This window comes from Lepidochelys olivacea (assembly GCF_965140295.1).
Source record: "Lepidochelys olivacea isolate rLepOli2 genome assembly, chromosome: 1".
Taxonomy (NCBI): domain Eukaryota; kingdom Metazoa; phylum Chordata; order Testudines; family Cheloniidae; genus Lepidochelys; species Lepidochelys olivacea.
The window spans coordinates 326749058-326773149 of record NC_140411.1 but is presented as its reverse complement, the minus strand read 5'-3'; the positions used below and the strand labels follow the sequence as shown (position 1 = coordinate 326773149).

The 24092-nt window shown below is 43.1% G+C and overlaps 1 protein-coding gene across 1 annotated transcript in view; it reads left to right on the top strand.

Annotated features, from left to right (window-relative positions):
* Positions 1-506: 506 nt before the first annotated feature.
* The window catches only part of PIK3CG (phosphatidylinositol-4,5-bisphosphate 3-kinase catalytic subunit gamma), a 50838-nt gene continuing 27252 nt past the window's right edge, over positions 507-24092 (top strand). The window contains exons 1-2 of the mRNA XM_084617323.1: positions 507-823; positions 20299-22314. Of these exons, the coding sequence (XP_084473449.1) occupies positions 20311-22314 (2004 nt within the window). The 5' untranslated portion in view covers positions 507-823; positions 20299-20310. The remainder of the gene's footprint in view (positions 824-20298; positions 22315-24092) is intronic.

Genomic DNA, 24092 nt, shown 5'->3' with positions numbered 1-24092 from the left:
ACTGAGGTCTTGCGTAGTCTCGGGAGATTTGCACCAGTCCCACTATTTACAACAGTCCCAATCCCTAATGCGCAATGGCAAAAGATAAATAAAATAAACCCGTGGCTTGCACCAGCGTGACTTACCTCAGCAGGTGAACTAGCGCTGGTGCAAGCCCCGTCTCACAGGGGTGCAGGCAGCACCTCCATGGGGGTGGGGGAAATTGCATCGGTGTAGGGGCACCCTTACAAAACCTGCAGTACAGACTGCGCCTCACACCGGCTTTGTTTCAGCAAGTAGGAACATAGCAGACCGGGCCATACCAAACCTACCGCTGCCACGACCCTGGAGAAAGCGGGATTTAAAACTCCAGCGCGCCCTCCCCCCGTTCCTCAGAGGCTGTCCTGTGCTCTGCACTCCCCCCTGCGCTGCCCCACTCACAGAGCAGCCCCCGGCTGCCCTGCCCTCCCCGCCCCCTGCGCGGCTCACGGGGGACGCCCTGGGCTTCCCCCCGTGCTGTCCTTCCGCCGGGCGTGGTCGCGGCTGCCCCGCAGAGCTGCCAGCGCCCTGCCCCGGCTCAGGCCCGTGCGCGGCACTCGCAGTAGCTGCCAGGTGCCGGGCCGGGCACCCCAGGGCCGCTCCCGCCCACAGGCTCGGCGCCGAGCTGGACCGAGCGGCGGCAGCTGCCCGCCGCGGCTCCAGGGGGAGGTTCCGCAGCCGGCTGCCCAGCGCGCCGGGAGCCGGACAGGCGGCGGCCGAAGCTCCGGGACTGCCGGCGCCGGGCTCCCCTCCGCCCGCGGGTCCTGCCCGCCTCTCGGCTGGGGAAAACACCTGCGCGGAGCCGGTGAGTAGCGAGAAGCCGGGCTCGCCCCTGGCTCCAGCAGAGCAGGCTCGTTTGTTTCCTCCCTGCCTCTCCGGGCTACAGGCAGCTGCTGGGACACGCACCTCCCCCTGCGCTCCGGGGGCACTGGGTGCCGAGGCGAGGCTGCGGCTGCGGGGGAGTAGGAGGAGGCGTGTTGTTGTAACAGCAGGACTTGGAGTGCAGCAGCTCTGGAGCAGGGGGGCGGCCTTGGGTGCCAATGATACCCCGGGGGGGGGGGGCAGGTGTGGGCCTTAGAGAAAATGGGGTTTGCAGCTGTTGTGTAGCTCCAACACACGCTTCCAACACAACTTGGCTTACGGGCTTCAAGGCTTGTTTGACTCACTTTTCCTCAGCGAAAGCTATGGTATAGGCCTGCTACTTTTACCTTCTGGGAGTTCTCAATTCTCAGGCCCTGATCTTGCAATGAGCTCTGTGCAGGTGGACCACTTGCCCGTGCAGAGCTCCCCCGAAAGTTAAGAGACGGGTCAGATCACAGTGCAGAAGCCTTCCTTACTTTACCACTGACATAAGCAACCCTGAAAAAAAAATTAATGTAGACAAAGCCAACAGAAACACAGTAACCAGTGGGTACAGCTCTAACAGTTGTAACACCAATGTATTGTGTATATAAAAACTGGGTGGGGTCAGGGATTTTTGGCCCCTAATTTTCTAATGCCGGTGTAGTTCAATCCTATGAGATTGATTTATTGTTAGTTCACAAAACCTGGAAGTGTATCCTGCACACAGGTTGGCCATTCTTACAGTTGGCAGGTGTATGTGCTTTTAAACTCCGGAATGACTGCTGTAGATTTTAGAATCTGAGGAATTTCTGCTAAATCTGCATAGTGACCGTTGTAGAATTTGAGTTGTGATTTGACTGCTGTGGTGTTCTAAGTTCTGTAGCAATAAATACAGACCTTCTAAGCTTTGGAAGAATTATTATGGAAGCATATGTAAATATTTCTTAATATAAGTAATAAAATAGGTTAGACTGTTTAAAACCTAGGAAAGTTCTTTGACTAATATGTTAATTACAATAGAGTTAAGGTTAACTATTAATTTAATGTGTCATCAGTGTTTTAAGTTTAAATTTATTTTCAATTTTTTTCTTGCAGTTTTTTTCACTGTAACAATTTAAATTCTGTTTTATTACTCTCAATTTATTTAAACCCTAATCCTGAAAATGTTTACACATACAAGTAATTTCACAAAGGGACTATTCATTTGCATAACTGGGAGTGTAGATTAAATTCTTCAAATCAGGGACTATTTGAAGTCATATGGTGCCAAATAGCATGATGCCCTAATCCTGATATCCTATAGCTCAAACAGAAGGTATGGGCTTGATGCAGAAACTATTGAGTAAAGTTCTTTGGCCTATGTTATGCAGGAGGTCAGACTGGCTGATCATAATGGTCTCTTCACACCTTAAAATCTGTTAACCTAATCTATTGCAGTATAAATATTAAACACTAATAAATGGATTTTCTCATCTAACAGATAATGTCTGTTGTGTCCTTCCTATACATACAGGCCATAAATCTTCCAATTATTGTATACACCCTGTACCTGGCATAAGAGAAGAGTATTGGTGGAGACGAAATCACCATGCGACTAAAGACCAGAATGTTGTAAATAAAATGCACAATAGGAAGAAATAGGCAGTAAGCAGAATGCTGCAGGGACCTTCATTGTTAATTTCCTTACTTTCAAACTTTTGTTTGCTTTTGTGAAATATTACTGTATTGTTAAAAGAAAAGGAGGACTTGTGGCACCTTAGAGACTAACAAATTTATTTGAGCATAAGCTTTCGTGAGCTACAGCTCACTTCATTGGATGTATTCAGTAGAAAATACAGTGGGGAGATTTATATACACAGAGAACATGAAACAATGGGTGTTACCATACACGCTGTAATAGAGTGATCAGGTAAGGTGAGCTATTACCAGCAGGAGGGGGCGGGGAACCTTTTGTAGTGATAATCAGGGTGGGCCATTTCCAGCAGTTGACAAGACTGGATACAATTAACTTAGACTTGAATAAAGACTGGGAGTGGATGGGTCATTACACAAAGTAAAACTATTTCCGATGCATCCAATGAAGTGAGCTGTAGCTCACAAAAGCTTATGCTCAAATAAATGTGTTAGTCTCTAAGGTGCCACAAGTACTCCTTTTCTATTTCCCCATGTTTATTCCCCCCTTCCCCCCCCTCAGATGTTCTTGTCAATTGCTGGAAATGGCCCACCTTGATTATTACTACAAAAGGTCCCTCCCCTTCCCCCCCCCCCCCCCCCCGCTCTCCTGCTGGCAATAGTTTACCTTACCTGATCACTGTCCACTAGAAAGTATGCTAGACAACTGGCATGTGTACATTCATGCTTCCTATCAACAGGATTTTACCAGCGTTCACCTGGTTCATCTGAGAGTTATTAATCTTCTAATGGATTTGACGTACTGGGTATGGGTACATACAGTTTTGTTTTTTACAATATCTTGTTTGCATAGTTCAGAACTGGATTATAACCGATGTAGAAAAGTCAATACCCCTGCAAGGAAAGGATACAATCCCCGATACAGAATGTATTGGATATTAAATTTCCGTGTCTACATGGGAAAGGTTATACTGAAAACAGCCTAAGATGTCTATTTAAACCAATATTGTTACACCAGTATAACCCTCCATGTAGACATCCTTACTCTGCTTCAGAGTGCCTTTTTTTTTTTTTTTAAGTTTAGTTTAGTTTAGTTTGTTGTTTGGGAAAGTAAACTGAAAAAGCCACTCCTATACCAAAATAAAAGTTTTTCATATGGTGGGTTCTGCCAGTATGACTATATCAGTATTACTGGTAAAACATTCCCACCTGGACAAGCTCTAATAGTTGCACTTGATCTTATTTAAAAAGCTAAGTTCAATAGATATTGTGACTATTTCATAGTACAAAATATAAAATTAAAGCCATAATGATAATACCACATTGTCCTCCTATATAATCTTTCATCAGATCTTCTCAAAACACTTTATAAATGCTTATTATGAATTAAATCTCACAACATCATTACAAACTAGATTAGTAGTATTCCTGTATTGGGTAAACTGCAGCACTAAAAGACTAAGTAACTTGCCCAAGGCATATCTATATTTCTAGTGACTAGAACTAGATTTATCCCCAGTATAAATAGTTTGGCCTGAGGAGTCCATGTTTCCAGTCCCTGCCATTAAAATTATAAATAGTTGCTAGCTATGGTTGATGCCCAAATATTGGTCTGTTTATCTTTTTTCTTCTGCAAGAATCCCTATTTGTTTAATCAAAGCTTATAAATAAAATTTTAAAATGGTCCAACTTCAGAAGTTTCACTTTGGGTAAAAACTCAAAAGTTTGAATGGCTCAACTGTAAAATTGTACTGGAAATCTTTTGAAAACTGACCCTCTCATCATATTTTCAATACTTCATAGTAGGGTCAAAAATATCAAAAGAAACATCATTTTCGTAGTTTTTGGGTATTTCCAGTGCCAAAGAAAACCAGGAAGTACAGAGATTTGTGGAAATTAAATCTAACACAGAACAAGAATTCACCCACTCTTTTTGAAATGCCAAAAAGGGTTTGGCTTCGTTCTTATTTTACCTTACCTGGCTGTTAATCCCTAGTAACAGACAATGTGATCTTAAAAGAACTGTGTGTTTGTATTTTTGGCTTTCTGTAACTTTGTCATTAAAATGTAGATGTGAAAATGTATATTTTTTTAGAAAAAAAGGGGAGGGGAGAAAGAGGGGGAAAAATAGGCTTCCCGAGTGACTCGATTTGCAGGAAACTTCTTTAGTGGTATTAGATGCCACTAACAGAGGTTCTGCGATTTTTGTCAGATGCGGGGGATGGGCGACAGGGGATGGCTCACTTGATGATTACCTGTTCTGTTCATTCCCTCTGAAGCACTAGGCTAGATGTACCTTTGGTGTGACCCAGTATGGTTATTCTTATGTACATGGGTCAATACACATGCCAAACATCCAAACTGGATTACTATTAAATATTATACTGTGGTATCACTCATGACTTGGACTCCATTGAGCTCTTCACTGCACATAGAAAAGAGACAATCCCCATCCAAAGGGCTCACAGTCTAAAGATATAGTACGGCATCTGAACTGGAGTGGACCAGAAGGTGGGGGTCGAGGCCCAAATAGAGCTGGGAAAGAGGAACTCTAAGGCCCAGACAGTTGGCATTGATGTCCTAATACCATGTACTATATCTGAAGCAATGGATGGCGGGACCATTAGATTATCACACAATACCGCCACCACTGTCCTTTGCAAATGGATGAGTCCAAAACATTTTTTTAATGGCTGGGCAGTGTATAGGTTTACTGTCTATTATGTAAGATGACAACCAGTCTGATCAGCTGGTTGATGTTTATCAGAATAGTTGACCAGGAAATGAAGTGTGTTTGTTTTGGTGGAACTGATCTTTAAACATATGCCAACCAACCATAAGAATGTTAGGACTGGTTCTTGCTGGCTTCTGCCAGATCTAAGGAGGCACAGCCATTAAGATCCTAATGAATCCAAGTATATTTAATGATGTCAAGTCAATGGGATTCCATTAGATCCAAAATGTTTAGGTAAAACATATATGGGTCCATTGACGTAAAAACTTACAGCTAGTAGCTTGTGGTTAGGATACATTCTTTCATTTTATGAATTTTCATCTATGGGCAGATCTACACTATAGGGCTCAGTTGACCTAAGTTATGCAACTCCAGCTGGGTCAACGGGAGAAACTCGTTGCAGGCTTTCGGCGGTGCTTACCTCCCAGAAGTAGCGGCATGTCCCCCTGCTGGGTCCTACGCGGAGGCGCAGCCAGATGGCTCTACACGCTGCCCTGTCCGCAGGCCCCAACCCTGCAGCTCCCATTGGCTGAGGACTGTGGCCAATGGGAGCTGTGGGGACGGCACTTGGGGCAGGGACAGCACGCGGAGCCCTCTGGCTGCCCCTAAACGTAGGAGCCAGAGGAGGGCCATGCTGCTGCTTTTGGTAGCTGCATGGAGCGGCTGCCAACCCCGCTCCCCAGCTAGGGCGTGGGGTAAGCCCCAGACCCCGCTCCCCAGCGGAAGCTCAAGGGCCGGATTAAATCAACTGGCAGGCCAGATGTGGCCTGCGGGCCATAGTTTGCCCACTCCTGACCTACACCAATGTGAGAATTCCTTCCATTGGCGTAGGTCAGTGGTAGGCCACGTGCAGCCTACAGGTTGCCCATCAGTAATCCGTTGGCGGGCCACGAGACAGTTTGTTTACATTGACTGTCCACAGCCACAGCTGCCCACAGCTCCCAGTGGCTGCGGTTCGCTGTTCCTGGCCAGTGGGAGCTGCAGGAAGCAGCGGCCTGCACATCCCTGGAGGCTGCAGGTTGCCCACCATTGCGTAGGTAGTGTCCACACTGAAGCATGACAGCAGTGCAGCTGTGCTGCTGTAGCAATTTAAGGGTAGATAAGCCCCAGACTGACATAGCTACAGCCCTCAAGGGTGTAAAAAATCCACATCCCTGAATGCTGTAGTTATGCTGAACTAACTCCTGGTGTAGACACAACTAGATCAATGGAGGAATGCTTTTGTTGATGTAGCTACCGTCGATCGGGGAGGTGGTGTGCCTATAGCAACAGAAAAAGCCCTTTCATCACGGTAAACTGCGTCACCACTACAGGTTATGCCAGCATAGCTATAGCACCATGGCTATGCTGCTGTAGTCCCCCTTCCCATATTACAGACATAGTATAGGCATGGATGTCTAAGGGCTGGTCTACACTAGGAACTTACATCGGTATAGCTACATCTCTCAGGGTATGTCTATACTACGAAATTAGGTCAAATTTATAGAAGTCGATTTTTTAGAAAGCGATTTTATACAGTCGATTGTGTGTGTCCCCACTTAAGACCATTAAGTCGGTGGAGTGTGTCCACAGTACCAAGGCTAGCGTCGACTTCTGGACCGTTGCACTGTGGGTAGCTATCCCACATTCCCTCAGTCTCCGCCGCCCATTGGAATTCTGGGTTGAGATCCCAATGCCTGATGGGGCAAAAAACATTGTCGCGGGTGGTTCTGGGTACATGTCGTCAGGCCCCCCATCCCTCCCTCTCTCCATGAAAGCAACGGCAGACAATTGTTTCGCACCTTTTTTCCTGGGTTACCCGTGCAGATGGCATACCATGGCAAGCATGGAGCCCGCTCAGCTCACCGTATGTCTTCTGGGTGCTGGCAGATGTGGGACTGCATTGCTACACAGCAGCAGCTCATTGCCTTGTGGCAGCAGACAGTGCAGTACGACTGGTATATGTTTTCGTCGTCTCCTGGGTGCTCTTGGCCGGCCTCGGTGAGGTTGGTCGTGGCGCCTGGGCAGACATGGGTGCTCCTGGCAAACCTTGGTCAGGTCTCTCAGGGGCGCCTGGACATAAATGGGAGTGACTCAGGTCATTCTCTTCTTTAAGTTTTGTCTAATGGAGATTCAGTCCTGCCTGGAATATTGGCAGAGGGATAGCTCAGTGGTTTGAACATTAGCCTGCTAAACCCAGGGTTGTGAGTTCAATCCTTGAGGGGGCCATTCTGCCTCAGGCTGCTCTCCCAGCCAGCAGCACCACGAGCACCCAGGAGACGATGATGGCTAGCAGTCGTACTGCACTGTCTGCTGCCAGCCTACCCGTTGCTCCTCCCTCCCTCCATGAAAGCAACCGCTGACAATCGTTTCGAGCCTTTTTCTGTGCAGGCGCCGTATTGCTGTCAGCATCATCATCCACCAGTCGCTTCCACTGCCACTCTGCTCTCCTGCTCATGCCATACCACGGCAAGCATGGAGCCCACTCAAATCACCGTGGCAGTTGTAACTACTCTAAACACCACACACATTATCCAGCACTATATGCAGAACCAGAACCTGCAAGAGCAGGCGAGTAGGCGATGACAGCGCAGTGAGGAGAGTGATGAGGACATGGATACAGACTTCTCTCAAAGTACGGGCCCTGGCAATTTGACCATCCTGGTGGCAATGGGGCAGGCTCATGCCATGGAACGCCGATTCTGGGCCCGGGAAACAAGCACAGACTGGTGGGACCGCATTGTGTTGCAGGTCTGGGACGATTCCCAATGGCTGCGAAACTTTCATATGAGTAAGGGCACTTTCATAGAACTTTGTGACTTGCTTTCCCCTGCCCTGAAGTGCCAGAATACCAAGATGAGAGCAGCCCTCACAGTTCACAAGCGAGTGGCGATAGCCCTGTGGAAGCTTGCAGCGCTGGAGAGCTACCGGTCAGTCGGGAATCAATTTGGAGTGGGCAAATCTACTGTGGGGGCTGCTGTGATCCAAGTAGCCAGTGCAATCACTGACCTGCTGCTATCAAGGGTAGTGACTCTGGGAGATGTGCAGGTCATACTGGATGGCTTGGCTGCAATGGGGTTCCCTAACTGTGGTGGGGTGATAGATGGAACGCATATCCCTATCTTGGGACTGGACCACCAAGGCAGCCAGTACATAAACCTCAAGGGGTACTTTTCAATGGTGCTGCAAGCACTGATGGATCACAAGGGACATTTCACCAACATCAGTGTGGGATGGCCGGGAAAGGTACATGATGCTCACATCTTCAGGAGCTCAGGTCTGTGGGAACGGCTGCAGTAAGGGACTTACTTTCCAGACCAGAAAATAACTGTTGGGAATGTTGAAATGCCTATTGTCATCCTTGGGGACCCAGCCTACCCCTTAATGCTATGGCTCATGAAGCCAGACACAGGCACCCTGGACAGTTGTCAGGAGCTGTTCAACTATAGGCTGAGCAAGTGCAGAATGGTGGTAGAATGTGCATTTGGATCTTTAAAAGCGCGCTGGCGCAGTTTACTGCCTCTGTTAGACCTCCGCAAAACCAATATTCCCATTGTTATTACTGCTTGCTGTGTGCTCCACAATATCTGTGAGAGTAAGGGGGAGATGTATATGGAGGGGTGGGAGGTTGAGGCAAATCGTCTGGCCGCTGATTACGCGCAGCCAAACACCAGGGCAGTTAGAAGAGCGCAACAGGGCTTTGAAAACCAGTTTCATGACTGGCCAGGCTACAGTGTGACAGTTCTGTTTGTTTCTCCTTGATGAAAACCCGTCTCCTTGGTTCACTCTACTTCCCTGTAAGCCAACCGCCCTCCCCTCCCCCCTTTGATCACCGCTTGCAGAGGCAATAAAGTCATTGTTGTTTCAGATTCATGCATTCTTTATTCATTCATCACACAAATAGGGGGATAACTGCCAAGGTAGCCCGGGAGGGGTGAGGGATGAGGGAAGCACCGAGCGGGGTGGGGGAGGATGGAAGGACAAGGCCACACTGCACTTCAAAACTTGTTGAATGCCAGCTTTCTATTGCTTCGGCAGTCCTCTGGCGTGGAGTGGTTGAGTGCCTGGAGGCCCCCCCACTGTGTTTTTGGGCGTCTGGGTGAGGAGGCTATGTAACTTGGGGAGGAGGGCTGTTGGTTACACGGGGGCTGCAGTCGCGGTCTGTGCCTTTCCTACACCTCAACCATACACCAGAACATATCAGTTTGATCCTCCAGAAGCCTCAGCATTGCATCCTGCCTCCTGTCATCACACTGATGCCACCTCTCCTCTTGCTCATCCCTCCTGTCCTCATGTTCATTTTGTGCTTTCCTGGACTCTGACATTGTCTCCCTCCACGCATTGTGCTGGGCTCTTTCAGCATGGGAGGACTGCATGAGTTCAGAGAACATTTCATCGTGAGTGCATTTTTTTTCAGCTTCTAATCTTTGATAGCCTCTGGGACGGAGATGATACATGGAGCGATGAAACATTTGCAGCTGCGGGAGGGGAAAAAAGGAAGTTTAGTCTTTAAAAAGAGACATTTTAAAGAACAATGGGTAGACTCTTTCACGGTGAACCAAGCTGTTAACATTACATAGCACGTGTGCTTTCTTTAAAAGGTCGCATTTTGCCTCTTAAATCGCGGGCCTGCCGGTATGGTGTGAGAGATCACACACACAGGGCCGGTGGGCAACAGAATTCGGCTTGCAGGCTGACATGGTAGGCCACAGTCTTTTGGCTTCTTTAACCTTCCTAACATGTGGGAATGGTTTTAAACAGCAGCGCCCTCATTTCACGTACCAAGAACCTGTTGGGTTGGCCCTTTAAAATGGGTTGGCCATTTAAAAGGAGGGGCTGCCGTTTTTGGGTTAACATGCAGTACAAACCCAACTAAACCCACACACACACACTCAATTCTCTGGGATGATCTCTTCTCTCTTCCCCCCACCATGTGGCTAACAGCAGGGATGATTTCTGTTCAGCCACAGGCAAACAGCTTAGCAGGAACGGCCACCTCTGAATGTCCCCTGAATAAAATTCCCCTATTTCAACCAGGTGACCATGAATGATATCATTCTCATGAGGATAACACAGAAAGATAAAGAACGGATGTTGCTTGAATGCCAGCAAACACCGGGACCGTACGCTGCCATGCTTTGTTATGCAATGATTCCAGACTACGTGCTGCTGGCTTGCCGTGGTAAAGTGTCCTACCATGGAGGACGGAATAAGGCTGCCCTCCCCAGAAACCTTTTGCAAAGGCTTTGGGAGTACCTCCAGGAGAGCTTCATTGAGATGTCCCTGGAGGATTTCCACTCCATCCCCAGACACGTTAACAGACTTTTCCAGTAGCTGTACTGGCCACGAATGCATCCCAAGTCTTCAGGGGAAATTAATCATTGAACACGCTTGCTTTTAAACCGTGTATTATGTTTACAAAGGTACACTCACCAGAGGTCCCTTCTCTGCCTTCTAGGTCCGGGAGCCTGCCTTCAGTGGGTTGGGAGGGTACTAGATCCAGGGTGAGAAATAGTTCTTGGCTGTTGGGGGGAAAAAGGTTTCTCCACTTACTCGCTGTGCTTCAACCTCCTCCTCCTCATCTTCCTTGTCCCCAAAATCCGTATCTCTGTTGTGTGAGAGTCCATTGAGGGAGTCCACGCACAGCACTGGGGTAGTTGTAGGGGCACCCCCTAGAATGGCATGCAGCTCATCCTAGAAGCAACATGTCTGGGGCTCTGACCCGGAGGGGCCACTTGCCTCTCTGGTTCTTTGGTAGGCTTGCCTGAGCTCCTTAAGTTTCACGTGGCACTGCTGCGTGTCCCTGTTATAGCCTTCGTCCTTCATGCCCTCAGAGATTTTTTTTCAAATATTTTGGCATTTCGTCTTTTTGAACGGAGGTCTGATAGCACGGATTCATCTCCCCATACAGCGATCAGATCCAGTACCTCCTGTTTAGTCCATGCTGGAGCTCTTTTGCGATTCTGGGACTGCATGGTCACCTCTGCTGATCAGCTCGCCACGCTGGCCAAACAGGAAATGAAATTCAAAAGTTCATGGGGCTTTTCCTGTCTACCTGGCCAGTGCATCTAAGTTGAGAGAGCTGTCCAGAGTGGTCACAATGGAGCACTCTGGGATAGCTCCCAGAGGCCAATACCGTTGAGTTGCGTCCACACTACCCCAAATTTGTCCCAGCAAGGTCGATTTCAGTGCTAATCCACTTATTGGGGAGGAGTACAGAAACCGGTTTTAAGAGCCCTTAAAGTCGGAAAAAATGGCTTCGTAGTGTGAATGGGTGCAGGGCTAAACCGATCTAACGCTGCTAAATCCGACCAAAACTCATAGTGTAGACCAGGGCTCAGGAGTGTGAAAAATCCACTCCTCTGAGAGACATAGCTATACCGACCTAACCCCTGATGTAGACAGCATTAGGGTGATGGAAGAATTCTTCTGTCATCCTAGCTACTGCTTCTTGGGGAAGTGGATTACTCATGCCAGTGGGAGAACCCCTCTTGTCAGCATAGGTAGTGTGCCACACTAAAGCACTATAGCGGTGTCGCAGTAATGTTCTCAGTGTATACATACCCTCTGTACAAAACACTCTGCTGGAGTTTGAACACCTTTATATTTGTCTGTTGTATATTTTCTCTCCTTCTCACAGCCACCATTTTTCCAGAATGGGTTCTACTTGCTGTTCTCCAAAATAGCCAGCCTGTTACTAATAAAGTTCTATACTGGAAAAAGATTAAAATGTCCCCTGTCCCTTCATTTTGATTTTTAATTTTTGTTTTCCCACATTCCCCTTCCCGTATGGCATTTTCCATTAACTCCAACCTGAAGGATGTGCATCTCTCATAGCTCCTTTAACTTGTGGTGTAAGTGGCTGCACAAATCACTAGGGTTAAAAGTGAATCCTTCAAATTCTTCCTGAATCTCAGGCCATCATTCACAGTAGATTTCAGTATGTGGGGGAAGGTTTGTAAATACATTGCATATCATATATATAATGGAGCAGTAGCAATACCTACAATTAAGGTTCCCTAACACTTGTCCAATTATATTTGTGACAAATTTTAACCATTCAAACTTAAATTCAGAAAATGAAAAATATATGTAATACAAATAATTTATTTATATTTTAAACATTCATACATATTATATATAACTAAACATATAGCTGCTAGGTAGCAAATGGTAAATACGTTATGAGACGCTCATGTATTATGAGACGCCTATGTATATCTTGTTATGCATGTTTTTTCTATATGTATACTTTAAAATTAATAAAAAGTTAATAGAAAAATTAAAAACATTGTTTTTTAAATTAAGCAGTTGATTTATTCTACAAGCTCAACTGAACTATATTTTCAAACAACACAAACAGCTTACTGAGGATACATCCTGTTTTATAGGACAATCCTGAGTTCTATCCTACAAACCCTTATGCATTTAGGCCCACTGATTTCAGTGTCGCAAAATTTTCTTGAGACAACTTTTTAAAATGTTGCCATCGGGATAGAAGAGTGTGGAATAATGTGTGAAGATGGGAATCTAGAAATCATTCACTATTCATAATTTATGTCACGTAAAAGTATATGTTATGCAAATTCTCAGATCTTGAAATGCTCTTCCTTTTTACAACAATCTCTCAGAAATATTGAGATCCCAAAACCATACACTTGCTCATCATTTATAGCACATACATTAGCAGGAAATAAGATGGATACCTCAATGTAGTCTTTCAAGAAAGCCAGCTCCATATGGCATCTATACTGAGACCACATTCAAAAACTGTAGTTAAGTGTTTTCCTCAGCAATTAAAATTAGGGGGAGGTGTTAAAAATACAGGGGTGGGTAGGCGAGGACCAATGAGGGGTGAGACCATCAGGGTGGAGGTGGGCTGTATGGCACCATAGTAAAAACTGAAAAAATGTTTCACGACCATTTTATTAGATTTAACTCATGTTTTTAAATCCACACACAAATTAAAGTTGGCTACACAAGCCTACTATGAAGCACTACATCTACATCTTTCTTCGTGTAATTTTGCACAACTCTGTTAATGAACTTCTCAAATGCAGTGCATTCTTTTTTGGTGGCTTCTTGTGTGTCCAGTACTTCCAGTCCTTCATGATGTGCTCATGATCACGCAGAAGGCGACTTCTTTCAAAACACAAAATTCTATTCAATGAGGAAAAAGAACGCTCAGCTGTAGCTGTTGTGACTGGGAGTAGAAAGAGATGAATTTCTACTTCTTTCATCCCAGAAAACATAGCACAGAGATTGGGTCAAGCCACTAGTGATGATAAAGAAGAAGTTGAAGCCATATCTTCATTCATTCATTATATGATATTCCACTCTGTGTTCAAATTCTCTATTCTGTCCTGATCACATGAGCAGCCCATTGCAGGTACTGCCTCACTCCACTCAACTGTTGGTGTTTTATAGACTGTATCTGTAAAAGCTATGTAGAAGTTGATAGAATCCAGAAGTTGTTGTTGTAGAGATGTAGAATCAAGTCTGTGTACTTTACTTTTTCAGCTGGCTTAACAAACACTTCTTGTCCTCTCCATTTAAATAATCTATATAAGTGCCCTAATTAGTCAACTTCTGAAGTGAAGTCTTTGGTTCTTCTAGTATGTTTTAAATGGGTATATCTCTGATCCTAGTGTAGCTTCCATTGCTGGACAAAGATCTACTGCTATTGTAGCAGGTGCCTGGATGACATTGTTTAATGACCCAAGTGATTTCAACAGTAGACTTACAAGAGAGAATGGTGATTGTCTTCTTTGAACTTAGTAGCAAAAGTGGTCCAACAATCTCACTATTTAGATCCGTCCCATCTCGGTAGATATTTTCCAAAGCCAATAATAATGGTTGCAGTAATTTTAAGACAAAAGCCAAGGATTGCTCATGAGAAAGCTAGCAGGTTTTCCCAGGTTGGACCAATTTGAACATCAGTCCTCATGTATCTTCTATATTTTTCAAGACACTCAGTCTTTTTGGACTCTTGCTGAAAAAAGAGTATAATGAAGACATTAAATGTATAACTTTTTAAATGCCTTTTGAAGATTCTGCAGCTCAAACTAGTGCTAGTTGGAGTAGATGGCCTCTGCAGTATGTATAGGAGAGTTTAGAGTTACACTTTCCTCTGAGCAAACTTGTACTCCACTATGTCTTCCAGAGAAGTTGACAGCTCCATCAACTGCACAAGCAGCCATCTGTTTGGGGTTCAATTTACAAGCATTTAACTCTTCTAAAGACATGGGTTGTCAGAGATGTTGCCAATGTGTCTTCTATAACCTGAACATCTAGAAATTCATCTGTTGGGCTACCACTGACATGAAGATAATGTATGCAGTGACTTAATACTTGATATCCATTTGCATCGGTTCATTCATGAGCCATGTATGCACATTTTCTGAATGCAGTGAGAGAGTTCTTCACTTTTTCAACTGCTGAGTCTTTCACTGTTCCATTGCATGCTTCTAACCAGTCAGTTGAGTTTCTTGCAGAAAGATAGTGAGCATGTGCTGGTCTTGGTCAGAACCACTGTCCAACTTCAGGATTAACAAATGACAACACACTTACCACACACTACAAACTGGAGGCCAATGTTATCTCTTGCTTAAAGAGAAAGTATGATGTGACCGTCATGTTTGTTTGAATAAACTGTATTGTGACTCAAGCATTTTTAACAGCCTCATTAAGTACTTCTAAAATTGGCTTTGACAATGACTGGCTTTTTGCATGTCAATGCAGTCCAGAGGATTGGTGTTTTGTTTCATATGTCTCCATGCTTCAACCACCATTCTAGAGGACATGCGTCCATGCTGATGACGGGTTCTGCTCAATAACAATCCAAAGCAGTGTGGACTGACGCATGTTCATTTTTATTATCTGAGTCAGATGCCACTAGCAGAAGATTGATTTTCTTTTTTGGTGGTTTGGGTTCTGTAGTTTCTGTGTGTGAGTGTTGGTCTTTTAAGACTTCTGAAAGCATTCTCCCTCTAAGATTTTGGAAGGCGCTTCAGATTCTTAAACCTTGGGTTGAGTGTTGTAGCTATCTTTAGAAATCTCACATTGGTACCTTCTTTTGTGTTTATCTGATATGGAAGCATGTCCTCTGGAATGGTGCCCAAAACATGAAGGGGCATATGAATGTTTAGCATATCTGGCGTGTGTATACCTTGCAATGCCGACTATAAAAGTGCCATGTGAATGCCTGTTCAGACTTTCAGGTGATATTGTAAATAAGAAGAGGGCAGCATTATCTCCTGTAAATATAAATAAACTTGTTTCTTTTAGTGACTGGCTGAACAAGAAGTAGGACTGAGTGGACTTGTAGGCGCTAAAGTTTTATATTGTTTTGCTTTTAAGTGTGGTTATGTAACAAAAATAGTCTACATTTGTAAGTTGAACTTTCATGATAAGGAGATTGCACTACAGTACTTATATGAGGTGAATTGAAAAATACTATTTCTTTTGTTATTTTTACAGTGCAAATATTTGTAATAAAAAATAACATACACTTTGATTTCAGTTACAACAAAATACAATATATATGAAAATGTAGAGAAACATCCAAAATATTTAATAATTTTTAATTGGTATTCTATTGTTTAATAGTGAGATTAAAACTGTGATTAATCACGATTAATTTTTTTGTTAATTGTGTGAGTTATCTGTGATTAATCAACAGTCGTAGTTCTTATGTAAAAAGTAATTATAATAAAAATGTTTAGTAAAGAAACTCCCCAAGATAAATCCTTGAGATAGCAAGAATATGAGATGACGACCTTGGCAACAATGGTTTTAAAAATCTTGGCCTACTAGGAAATGTATATTTATATAAGTTTGTCAGTCACAAATCTAGCATTTTGGAGCAAAGTCACTAAAATGTAATCCAACAAACAAATGTTCCTTTAACTTGCCCCTCCCTTCTCTCTCTGCCTCACCCCACTCATAGTTATTGTCTTTGGTCAGTGAAGACCAAGAGTTCAGAGGTGCTTTCGCATGAGTTCACCTCCCACCCTGCGGGGAGGGAGGGTGCGGGGGAGAAGTTGTCTTGCTGTTTCCGCCAGCTGCTTGTCACTCCCTCTGGCCGTTCACTCTGGTTGCTGTGGTTTGTTGTACCACCACTCCATCGCTGATCGCCCTGTGATGTCCCCTTCTGCTGCCACCTGCCACTGTGACCTCTGCAAGTCGGTCTCTTGAAGTTCCACCCAGCATTCAGTGATTTCAGCTCTCATTTGGGGAACCTCACAGCGAGTGCAGGCTGGGCTGTCTTTTCCACAGAAATGCCATCCTGCAGCAGGTCTAAGCACTTAGACCTGATTATTAGTGATTTCAGCTCTAATGGTCACTTAACAAAACAAAATACTCTTTATGGAGCCTAATAAGCTCTATCTTTAAATAGGGGAGAGGGGCAGGTCAAATAGTGCCTGTGAGTCTTAGGCACAGCCCACACCACCAAGCAAAACCCCTATCCCTCCCACTCCACTGGGACCTGCCATCCAAACCCCTTGCTCAGCGAGTGCTCTTCTGTTGAGAGTGACCAGTGCTTAATTTGTAATGAGAGAGGTACCGGGGCTCAAGCAAGTTTTTGACTTTCATAATTGACGTGGCAAGCCCAGAGGTCCTAGGCCTATGAACTGCCAAACCTAGAGGTGCTGGAGCTCAGCCCTGGCAAAAATTAAGCACTGAGGGTGACCCCCTTGGTCAGGACAGGCTCAATATAGTTCTGCTGCCCTTTACTCAGACAGTAAGGATAACAACATTTCATGACCCCCACATTCAATAGTAAACAGGTTTCAGAGTAACAGCCGTGTTAGTCTGTATTCGCAAAAAGAAAAGGAGTACTTGTGGCACCTTAGAGACTAACCAATTTATTTGAGCATAAGCTTTCGTGAGCTACAGCTCACTTCATCGGATGCATACTGTGGAAAATACAGAAGATGTTTTTATATACACAAACCATGAAAAAATGGGTGTTTATCACTATAAAAGGCTTTCTCTCCCCCCACCCCACTCTCCTGCTGGTAATAGCTTATCTAAAGTGATCACTCTCCTTACAATGTGTATGATAATCAAGGTGGGCCATTTCCAGCACAAATCCAGGGTTTAACAAGAACGTCTGAGGAACAGTGGGGGGGAAGGGGGAGAAGGAATAAACAAGGGGAAATAGGTTACTTTTTATAATGAATCAACCATTCCCAGTCTCTATTCAAGCCTAAGTTAATTGTATTCGATTTGCAAATTAATTCCAATTCAGCAGTCTCTCATTGGAGTCTGTTTTCAAAGTTTTTTTGTTGAAGGATAGTCACTTTGAGATCAGAAATCGAGTGACCAGAGAGATTGAAGTGTTCTCTGACTGGTTTATGAATGTTATAATTCTTGACATCTGATTTGTGTCCATTTATTCTTTTACGAAGAGACTGTCCAGTTTGATCAATGTACATGGCAGAGGGGCATTGCTGGCACATGATGGCATATATCACATTGGGAGATGTGCAGGTGAACGAGCCTCTGATAGTGTGGCTGATGTTATTAGGCCCTGTGATGGTGTCCCCTGAATAGATATGTGGGCACAGTTGGCAACGGGCTTTGTTGCAAGGATAGGTTCCTGGGTAAGTGGTTCTGTTGTGTGGTATGTGGTTGCTGGTGAGTATTTGCTTCAGGTTGCGGGGCTGTCTGTAGGCAAGGACTGGCCAGTCTCCCAAGATTTGTGAAAGTGTTGGGTCATCCTTCAGGATAGGTTGTAGATCCTTAATAATGCATTGGAGGGGTTTTAATTGGGGGCTGAAGGTGACAGCTAGTGGCGTTCTGTTATTTTCTTTGTTAGGCCTGTCCTATAGTAGGTGACTTCTGGGAACTCTAATAATACTAACAATACTAAAGTGATTTGTAACCCAACACCAGCCAAAATTTGGTCACTTGGGCAACATGGCTTTGTCTGCTGGATACCTAGGTAGAGTAGTTGAGTTCATGTAAGTACAAGTTCAGGTGAGTTCAAGTCTGGTCCTGAAGCCTTCCCCCTGCCTTGGCTGTCAGGGGAGAGCTCATTCAGACCTAGCTTACAAATCATATATTGAAATTATAAGATTGGCCAACATTGCCAAAACGAATGTGCAAACATTGTCAAAAAAACAGCTGTGTGAAGAAGCTAGTCTTTGTTCATACTTTTCAAACCCATTATACTTTTTCGGGTACAAGTATTTTATCATATACTGTATGCTTTTAAAGTGTGTATTAATGTTTCAATTAAAATTTCCAACCAATGACTAAATTGGCAACACTGTAAATAGCTGCATCAGGGTGTTGGGGAAGTTCAGGGGGTGGAGGTAGGGAAATCCCTGGTAGTCAGTCTAGGTCAAAGGTCCTAAGTACTAGCATACAGGCAGCATTAGAGCCTTAATGGTGTCTTGTTTAATTTGTTCTTTTTTTTTCTTCTTTTTTTTGTAGCCAAGCATCTATAATTTGGCTCTTTCAGATATAGTTCATCTTTATACAGAGCATATCTTCTAGTCTTCTAGTTTTATGCATATGTCATTGTTTTAATTTTTATTAATGTTTTTATTGAAGTGAGTAATTTTTAGCACAACCCTTCCACCCATGAGTTTTAAAACTCAAGTTCAGGTTTTTGTGGTTGGCAGTACTGTAAATATATTTGTTCTGCTTTAACAGGAAAAGCATTCTGACTTTTTTAAAATGAGCAATCATATGTATAATCAACTTGGTTAAAACTTCCTTCCTGGTAAGTGCAGCACTTCCTTTGCATCTGGATATGAAGGCGAGCAAGAAAAGCAGAACAACTTAAATAATCAACTTTCTTGATCCTCATTTAAAAAAAATACTTTAAAATTAAACAAATGAGTCTTATTCAGCGACTCATCCTGTGCTTTGTAATCAGGTAATGTTTCAATTTGATTTGGTAATTATAAATATGGTGCCCAGAGTTATTTGCTTTCTGAAACATTAAGAACGAATTGTAGTCACCATGTGTTCTGTTGTTACAACAAAACTAACCTGAATGTTCTTACCTTTTTGTTCTAATATTTGCAAGGGCCTGATGAGATTACTGGGGCTTTTTGTAAGCAAATAGAGGGAGGCTTTATGTATAAAAGTTTTTTTCTAAAAAAATGTTGAAATTAAGCAATCTAACAACATAATTTGTGAAGGAGACATTGAAAGGGAACAAATGTAAGTACATCCAGTCAACTTTGCTTTCCTCAGCTGAATACTTTGTAAATAACTTCCACTTTGATATGGTAGAACAGAGACTAACTGTGAGTGATAACATTTTTGCTTTCTTAAAATCAGTAAGATTGTCTTAAAATTTCTTTCTGATTTTGTTTGTTTTAGATATTTTCACTTGCTATAAAATGTACTAGAGTGTCATTGGCTTGCAAACATTTTCATCATATTAGGCTAAAATTTAGATGTACATTATATAAGGGATTTTTAAAATAAAAATATCCTAATGCTTTATTATGGAGGGGGGAAACAATCAACAGTTTCGCTTTCTGTGGGGTCCACACAGAAACAATATTTGTTTCCTCTGCTACAATTAACATATTTTTCTCCGGAGCTTACTATGACATCATTCTGTGATACTGGATCACTAACAGCAAAATGTCTTTTAATTGTTAAAATCCATTTGTGTTAATTTCAGCATCATCCAAAATACAGGAGGGGAAAAAAAGTCAATGTTTGCCAAATTCAAAAGAGAAAATTAGTCGGAGCAAAAAAACATTGTCAAGCTTCTAGAGATCAGTTTCTAGTGAAGTCTGGGAGTTTAGGCTCCCGAGGCCCTCACAGGATCAGGTTCACAATTCATAAAATGTGTTTGGGTGAATTGTGTTCTATAAATGCACAATTTTAATTAGTTATTGCTTTACCTAATGTTTGGTTTTAAAATTAATAGGTTGATTCAAATAAGCCATCCTGAACAAAAATAGTTTTATTCAGAAACTTTTGGACTATATATTGTATATGTAAAGGTTATGATTAAAGCCTGTAGTTAAACTTAAGAAAAAGAGCTAATGTGTCTGTAGAAGAATACACACAGAAATTAAATGAGAAAGTGATCAAACATTTGTATGTTTTGCTAGATTTCTTCTGGCATGGAGTTGAGGAATTATGAACAGCCTGTTGTAATGAGAGAGGAAAACAAACGAAGGAGAAGAAGAATGAAGCCATACAGCGCAGCAAGTAATTTGTCTTCAATGGAACTGATATCCATTGAGTTCATTCTGCCTACAAACAATAAACACACTAAAATGTCAGAAACAATGTTACTCGAAATAGCTGGCAACTGTACTGTTGAGCAAATGAAAGCACAGATTTGGATGCGTGCAATAGAGATGAGCCAAACCACAGACTTTTACCATAAATTCACCCCAGATCAATTTATTCTTCAATATCAAAAGAAAGGGCAGTGGTATGAAATTTATGACAAACATCAAGTAATACAGACATTGGACTGCATACTGTATTGGAAAGTGTTACAGAAAAAGGTAGGCAAAATTCATGTTGTCCAGAAGGAAAAACCAACAGAGGCGGTTCAGGAATTTCAGACGCAGCTTAATGATTTAATTGGCTATGATGTCACTGATGTTAGTAATGTGCATGATGATGAGCTAGAATTTACGCGTCGCAGATTAGTCACACCACGAATGATTGAAGTAGCCTGCAGAGATCCAAAATTGTATTCAATGCATCCATGGATTACATCCAAGCCACTCCCAGAATATGTGTTTAAAAAGATTACTAATAACAATATTTTTATAATCATACATAGAGGAACAACTAGCCAAAAAATTAAAGTATCAATTGATGACACTCCAGATATGATACTTCAGAGCTTTTTCACAAAAATGGCAAAGAAGAAATCTTTGATGGATATTCCTGAGGATCACAGTGAACTGGATTTTGTTCTCAGGGTTTGTGGCAGAGATGAGTATATCACAGGAGAGACGCCAATCAAAGATTTTCACTGGATAAGACAGTGCCTGAAGAATGGGGAAGAGATCCACCTAGTACTAGATGACCCTCCTGACCCCAAGGAGGATGAGGTTCAGAAAGAAGAATGGCCCTTGGTGGATGACTGCACAGGTGTTACAGGATATCATGAACAGCTGACAATAGACGGAAAAGATCATGAGAGGGTGTTCATTATCTCTTTGTGGGACTGTAATAGAAAATTCAGGGTCAAGATAGTTGGCATTGATATCCCAGTGCTACCAAGAAATACTGAACTTACTGTGTTTATTGAGGCTAATATTCAACATGGGCAACAACTTCTTTCACAGAGAAGGACCACATCTAAGCCTTTTACTGAGGAGGTTCTGTGGAATACTTGGGTTGAATTTGATATTAAAATTAAAGATTTGCCTAAAGGAGCGCTACTGAATCTACAGATATATTGTGGCAAAGCACAGGCATTATCCACAAAGGTTAGCCTTCAGTCACATGATTCCCCCAACTCCGATTCTAAATGCAAAACTCAGCTACTCTATTATGTAAATATTTTGTTGATTGATCACCGTTCACTGCTACGTAGTGGGGAGTACGTGCTTCATATGTGGAAGATTTCAGGTAAAGGGGAAGAGCAGGGAAGCATCAATGCTGACAAACTTACATCAGCTACCAATCCTGATAAAGAAAACTCAATGGCTATCTCTATTGTTTTGGATAAATATTGCCACCCAATAGCTTTGCCCAAACATAGGATAACATCTGACCCCCAAGGAGATAGGACAAGAGCTGAAATGCCCAACCAGCTTCGCAAACAACTTGAAGCGATCGTAGACACTGACCCACTTAATCCACTTACTCCTGAGGACAAAGAATTACTGTGGCATTTTAGATATGAAAGCATAAAGCACCCCAAGGCATATCCTAAGCTGCTTAGCTCAGTGAAGTGGGGACAGCAAGAAATAGTGGCTAAAACATACCAGTTGTTAGCTAAAAGAGAAGCTTGGGATCATAGCACTTTGGATGTTGGACTAACAATGCAACTTTTGGACTGTAACTTTTCGGATGAAAATGTAAGAGCAATGGCCGTTCAAAAGCTGGAGAGCTTAGAAGATGACGATGTTCTGCATTACCTTTTGCAACTAGTGCAGGTAAGGTATATTTGCATTCCTGAACATTAGTTTCCTTGAATATTTGCATGATCATAGAAATGTTCCAGTGTTATGAATGACCTACTGTTTGAAGTCTTCAATGTTAATCAAAACAGTGCTAGTGAAAGGAATTAATTTAATAATATTCTTAATACATTTACCTTTCATAGCATTCACAGGTTGTGTCTATGTTAACAGTCTTCTTCCAATTTCCCACAGTCAGCTTAGCACCAGTGTAGCTCTAATGATGGAAGCACATCCTAACCACTGGGTTTTCTAATCCTGCTCAGAGCAGGTCTAGATCACATGATAGTTAAAGGTTTCAGAGTAACAGCCGTGTTAGTCTGTATTCGCAAAAAGAAAAGGAGTACTTGTGGCACCTTAGAGACTAACCAATTTATTTGAGCATGAGGTTTCGTGAGCTACAGCTCACTTCATCGGATGAAGTTAAAGCATAGTTAAAGCACCAGTTGCATAATGATCAGTGGCACTGCAGTCAGAGAGCCCATGTTTCCCTGAGGTAGGGGGACCAGATGTCCTGATTTTATAGGGACAGTCCAGTTGCTTGGGACCTTTGCTTCATAGGTGTCTATTACCCCCTCCCCCCTGTCCTGATTTTTCACACTTGCTATCTGGTCACCCTACCCTGAGGCACTTTTATTGACAGGACACCAGGGAATGTGGGGAGTTTGGCTGGAAGCAACACAGCCACATGGTCAGAGCAATGCACAGGATTTAATAAAGTTATGTCTTCAATTTAACCTTCATTCAGCTTTACACTAAGTGACTGAAACATCAGTGACCGCCCGTACCAGTGCTCCTGCTATTGCTGCTACTGTTGGTAATGAAACAATGAAAAGTTTGAAGAAAATGCTAGGTTAGACAAGGCCTGACACACAAGTTTTGGGTTGTGTTTAGGGTCTGCTTGCAGAGTTGTGTGAAGAATCTTTCATGCTGCTGTGCATGCATCTTATCTGGCAATACTATCAATTTTGTACTGTCATGTAATTGTACTTCTCCCTAAAATTTAAAAAGTATAAACCAGCAAAATAAAAAATAAAAGGCATGGCAAGGAACCATAGTTCTGACTCCATACTTAGGATTTATTCATTCACAGAAAGTTAGAAAGATCAAAATCAGGGTTTTAATGGAAAGTGAGTTACAATCCTATTTGCTTGAAATATCTCGTATATGGTCTCTTGCTAGCTGTTGTTGCTGAAAGCTTGAGATCAGTTATAGGACAAAGCATTTCAGAGATCTGAGTTTGAAAAGGGAAGTTTCTTTCACTTTCACAATAGTTTTCTTTGGGGTGGGAACACTGCACCTTGCAACTTGCAGAACTGAGGGTATTATTGATTGCAGATGAAATTTGTAATAGTGCAATTCAGTTGTGTAAATGCATATTGAGCTTCTCTGGTCCTATTCTGCACCTTTCGAGACCTGGCAGCTCTTTCTCTGTAAAGATTATAAACTCCATAGCAGCAGAGACAACTAAATATCAAGGAACCTATGAGCAAGTTCTGCCGTAACATTGGGCACCTCTGTGGCAAGGGAGCCTGTGGACCTTGTAAGCCACACAGGTCTAGAGGTAGTTGCTGATTCCTAAGAAAGTGAAGTTAGCGCTTCCAAATTTGCAGGAGCAGGGCTTCTGACAAAGCCTCTATATACTCTCCAGCCTCATCTTCACCCATCTGGAGGTTGGGCTCCCCAGACAGGACGTATGCAATTCAAGGTTTGTAAATTTTAAGGCCAAAAGTTACCACTAAGATTATCTAGTC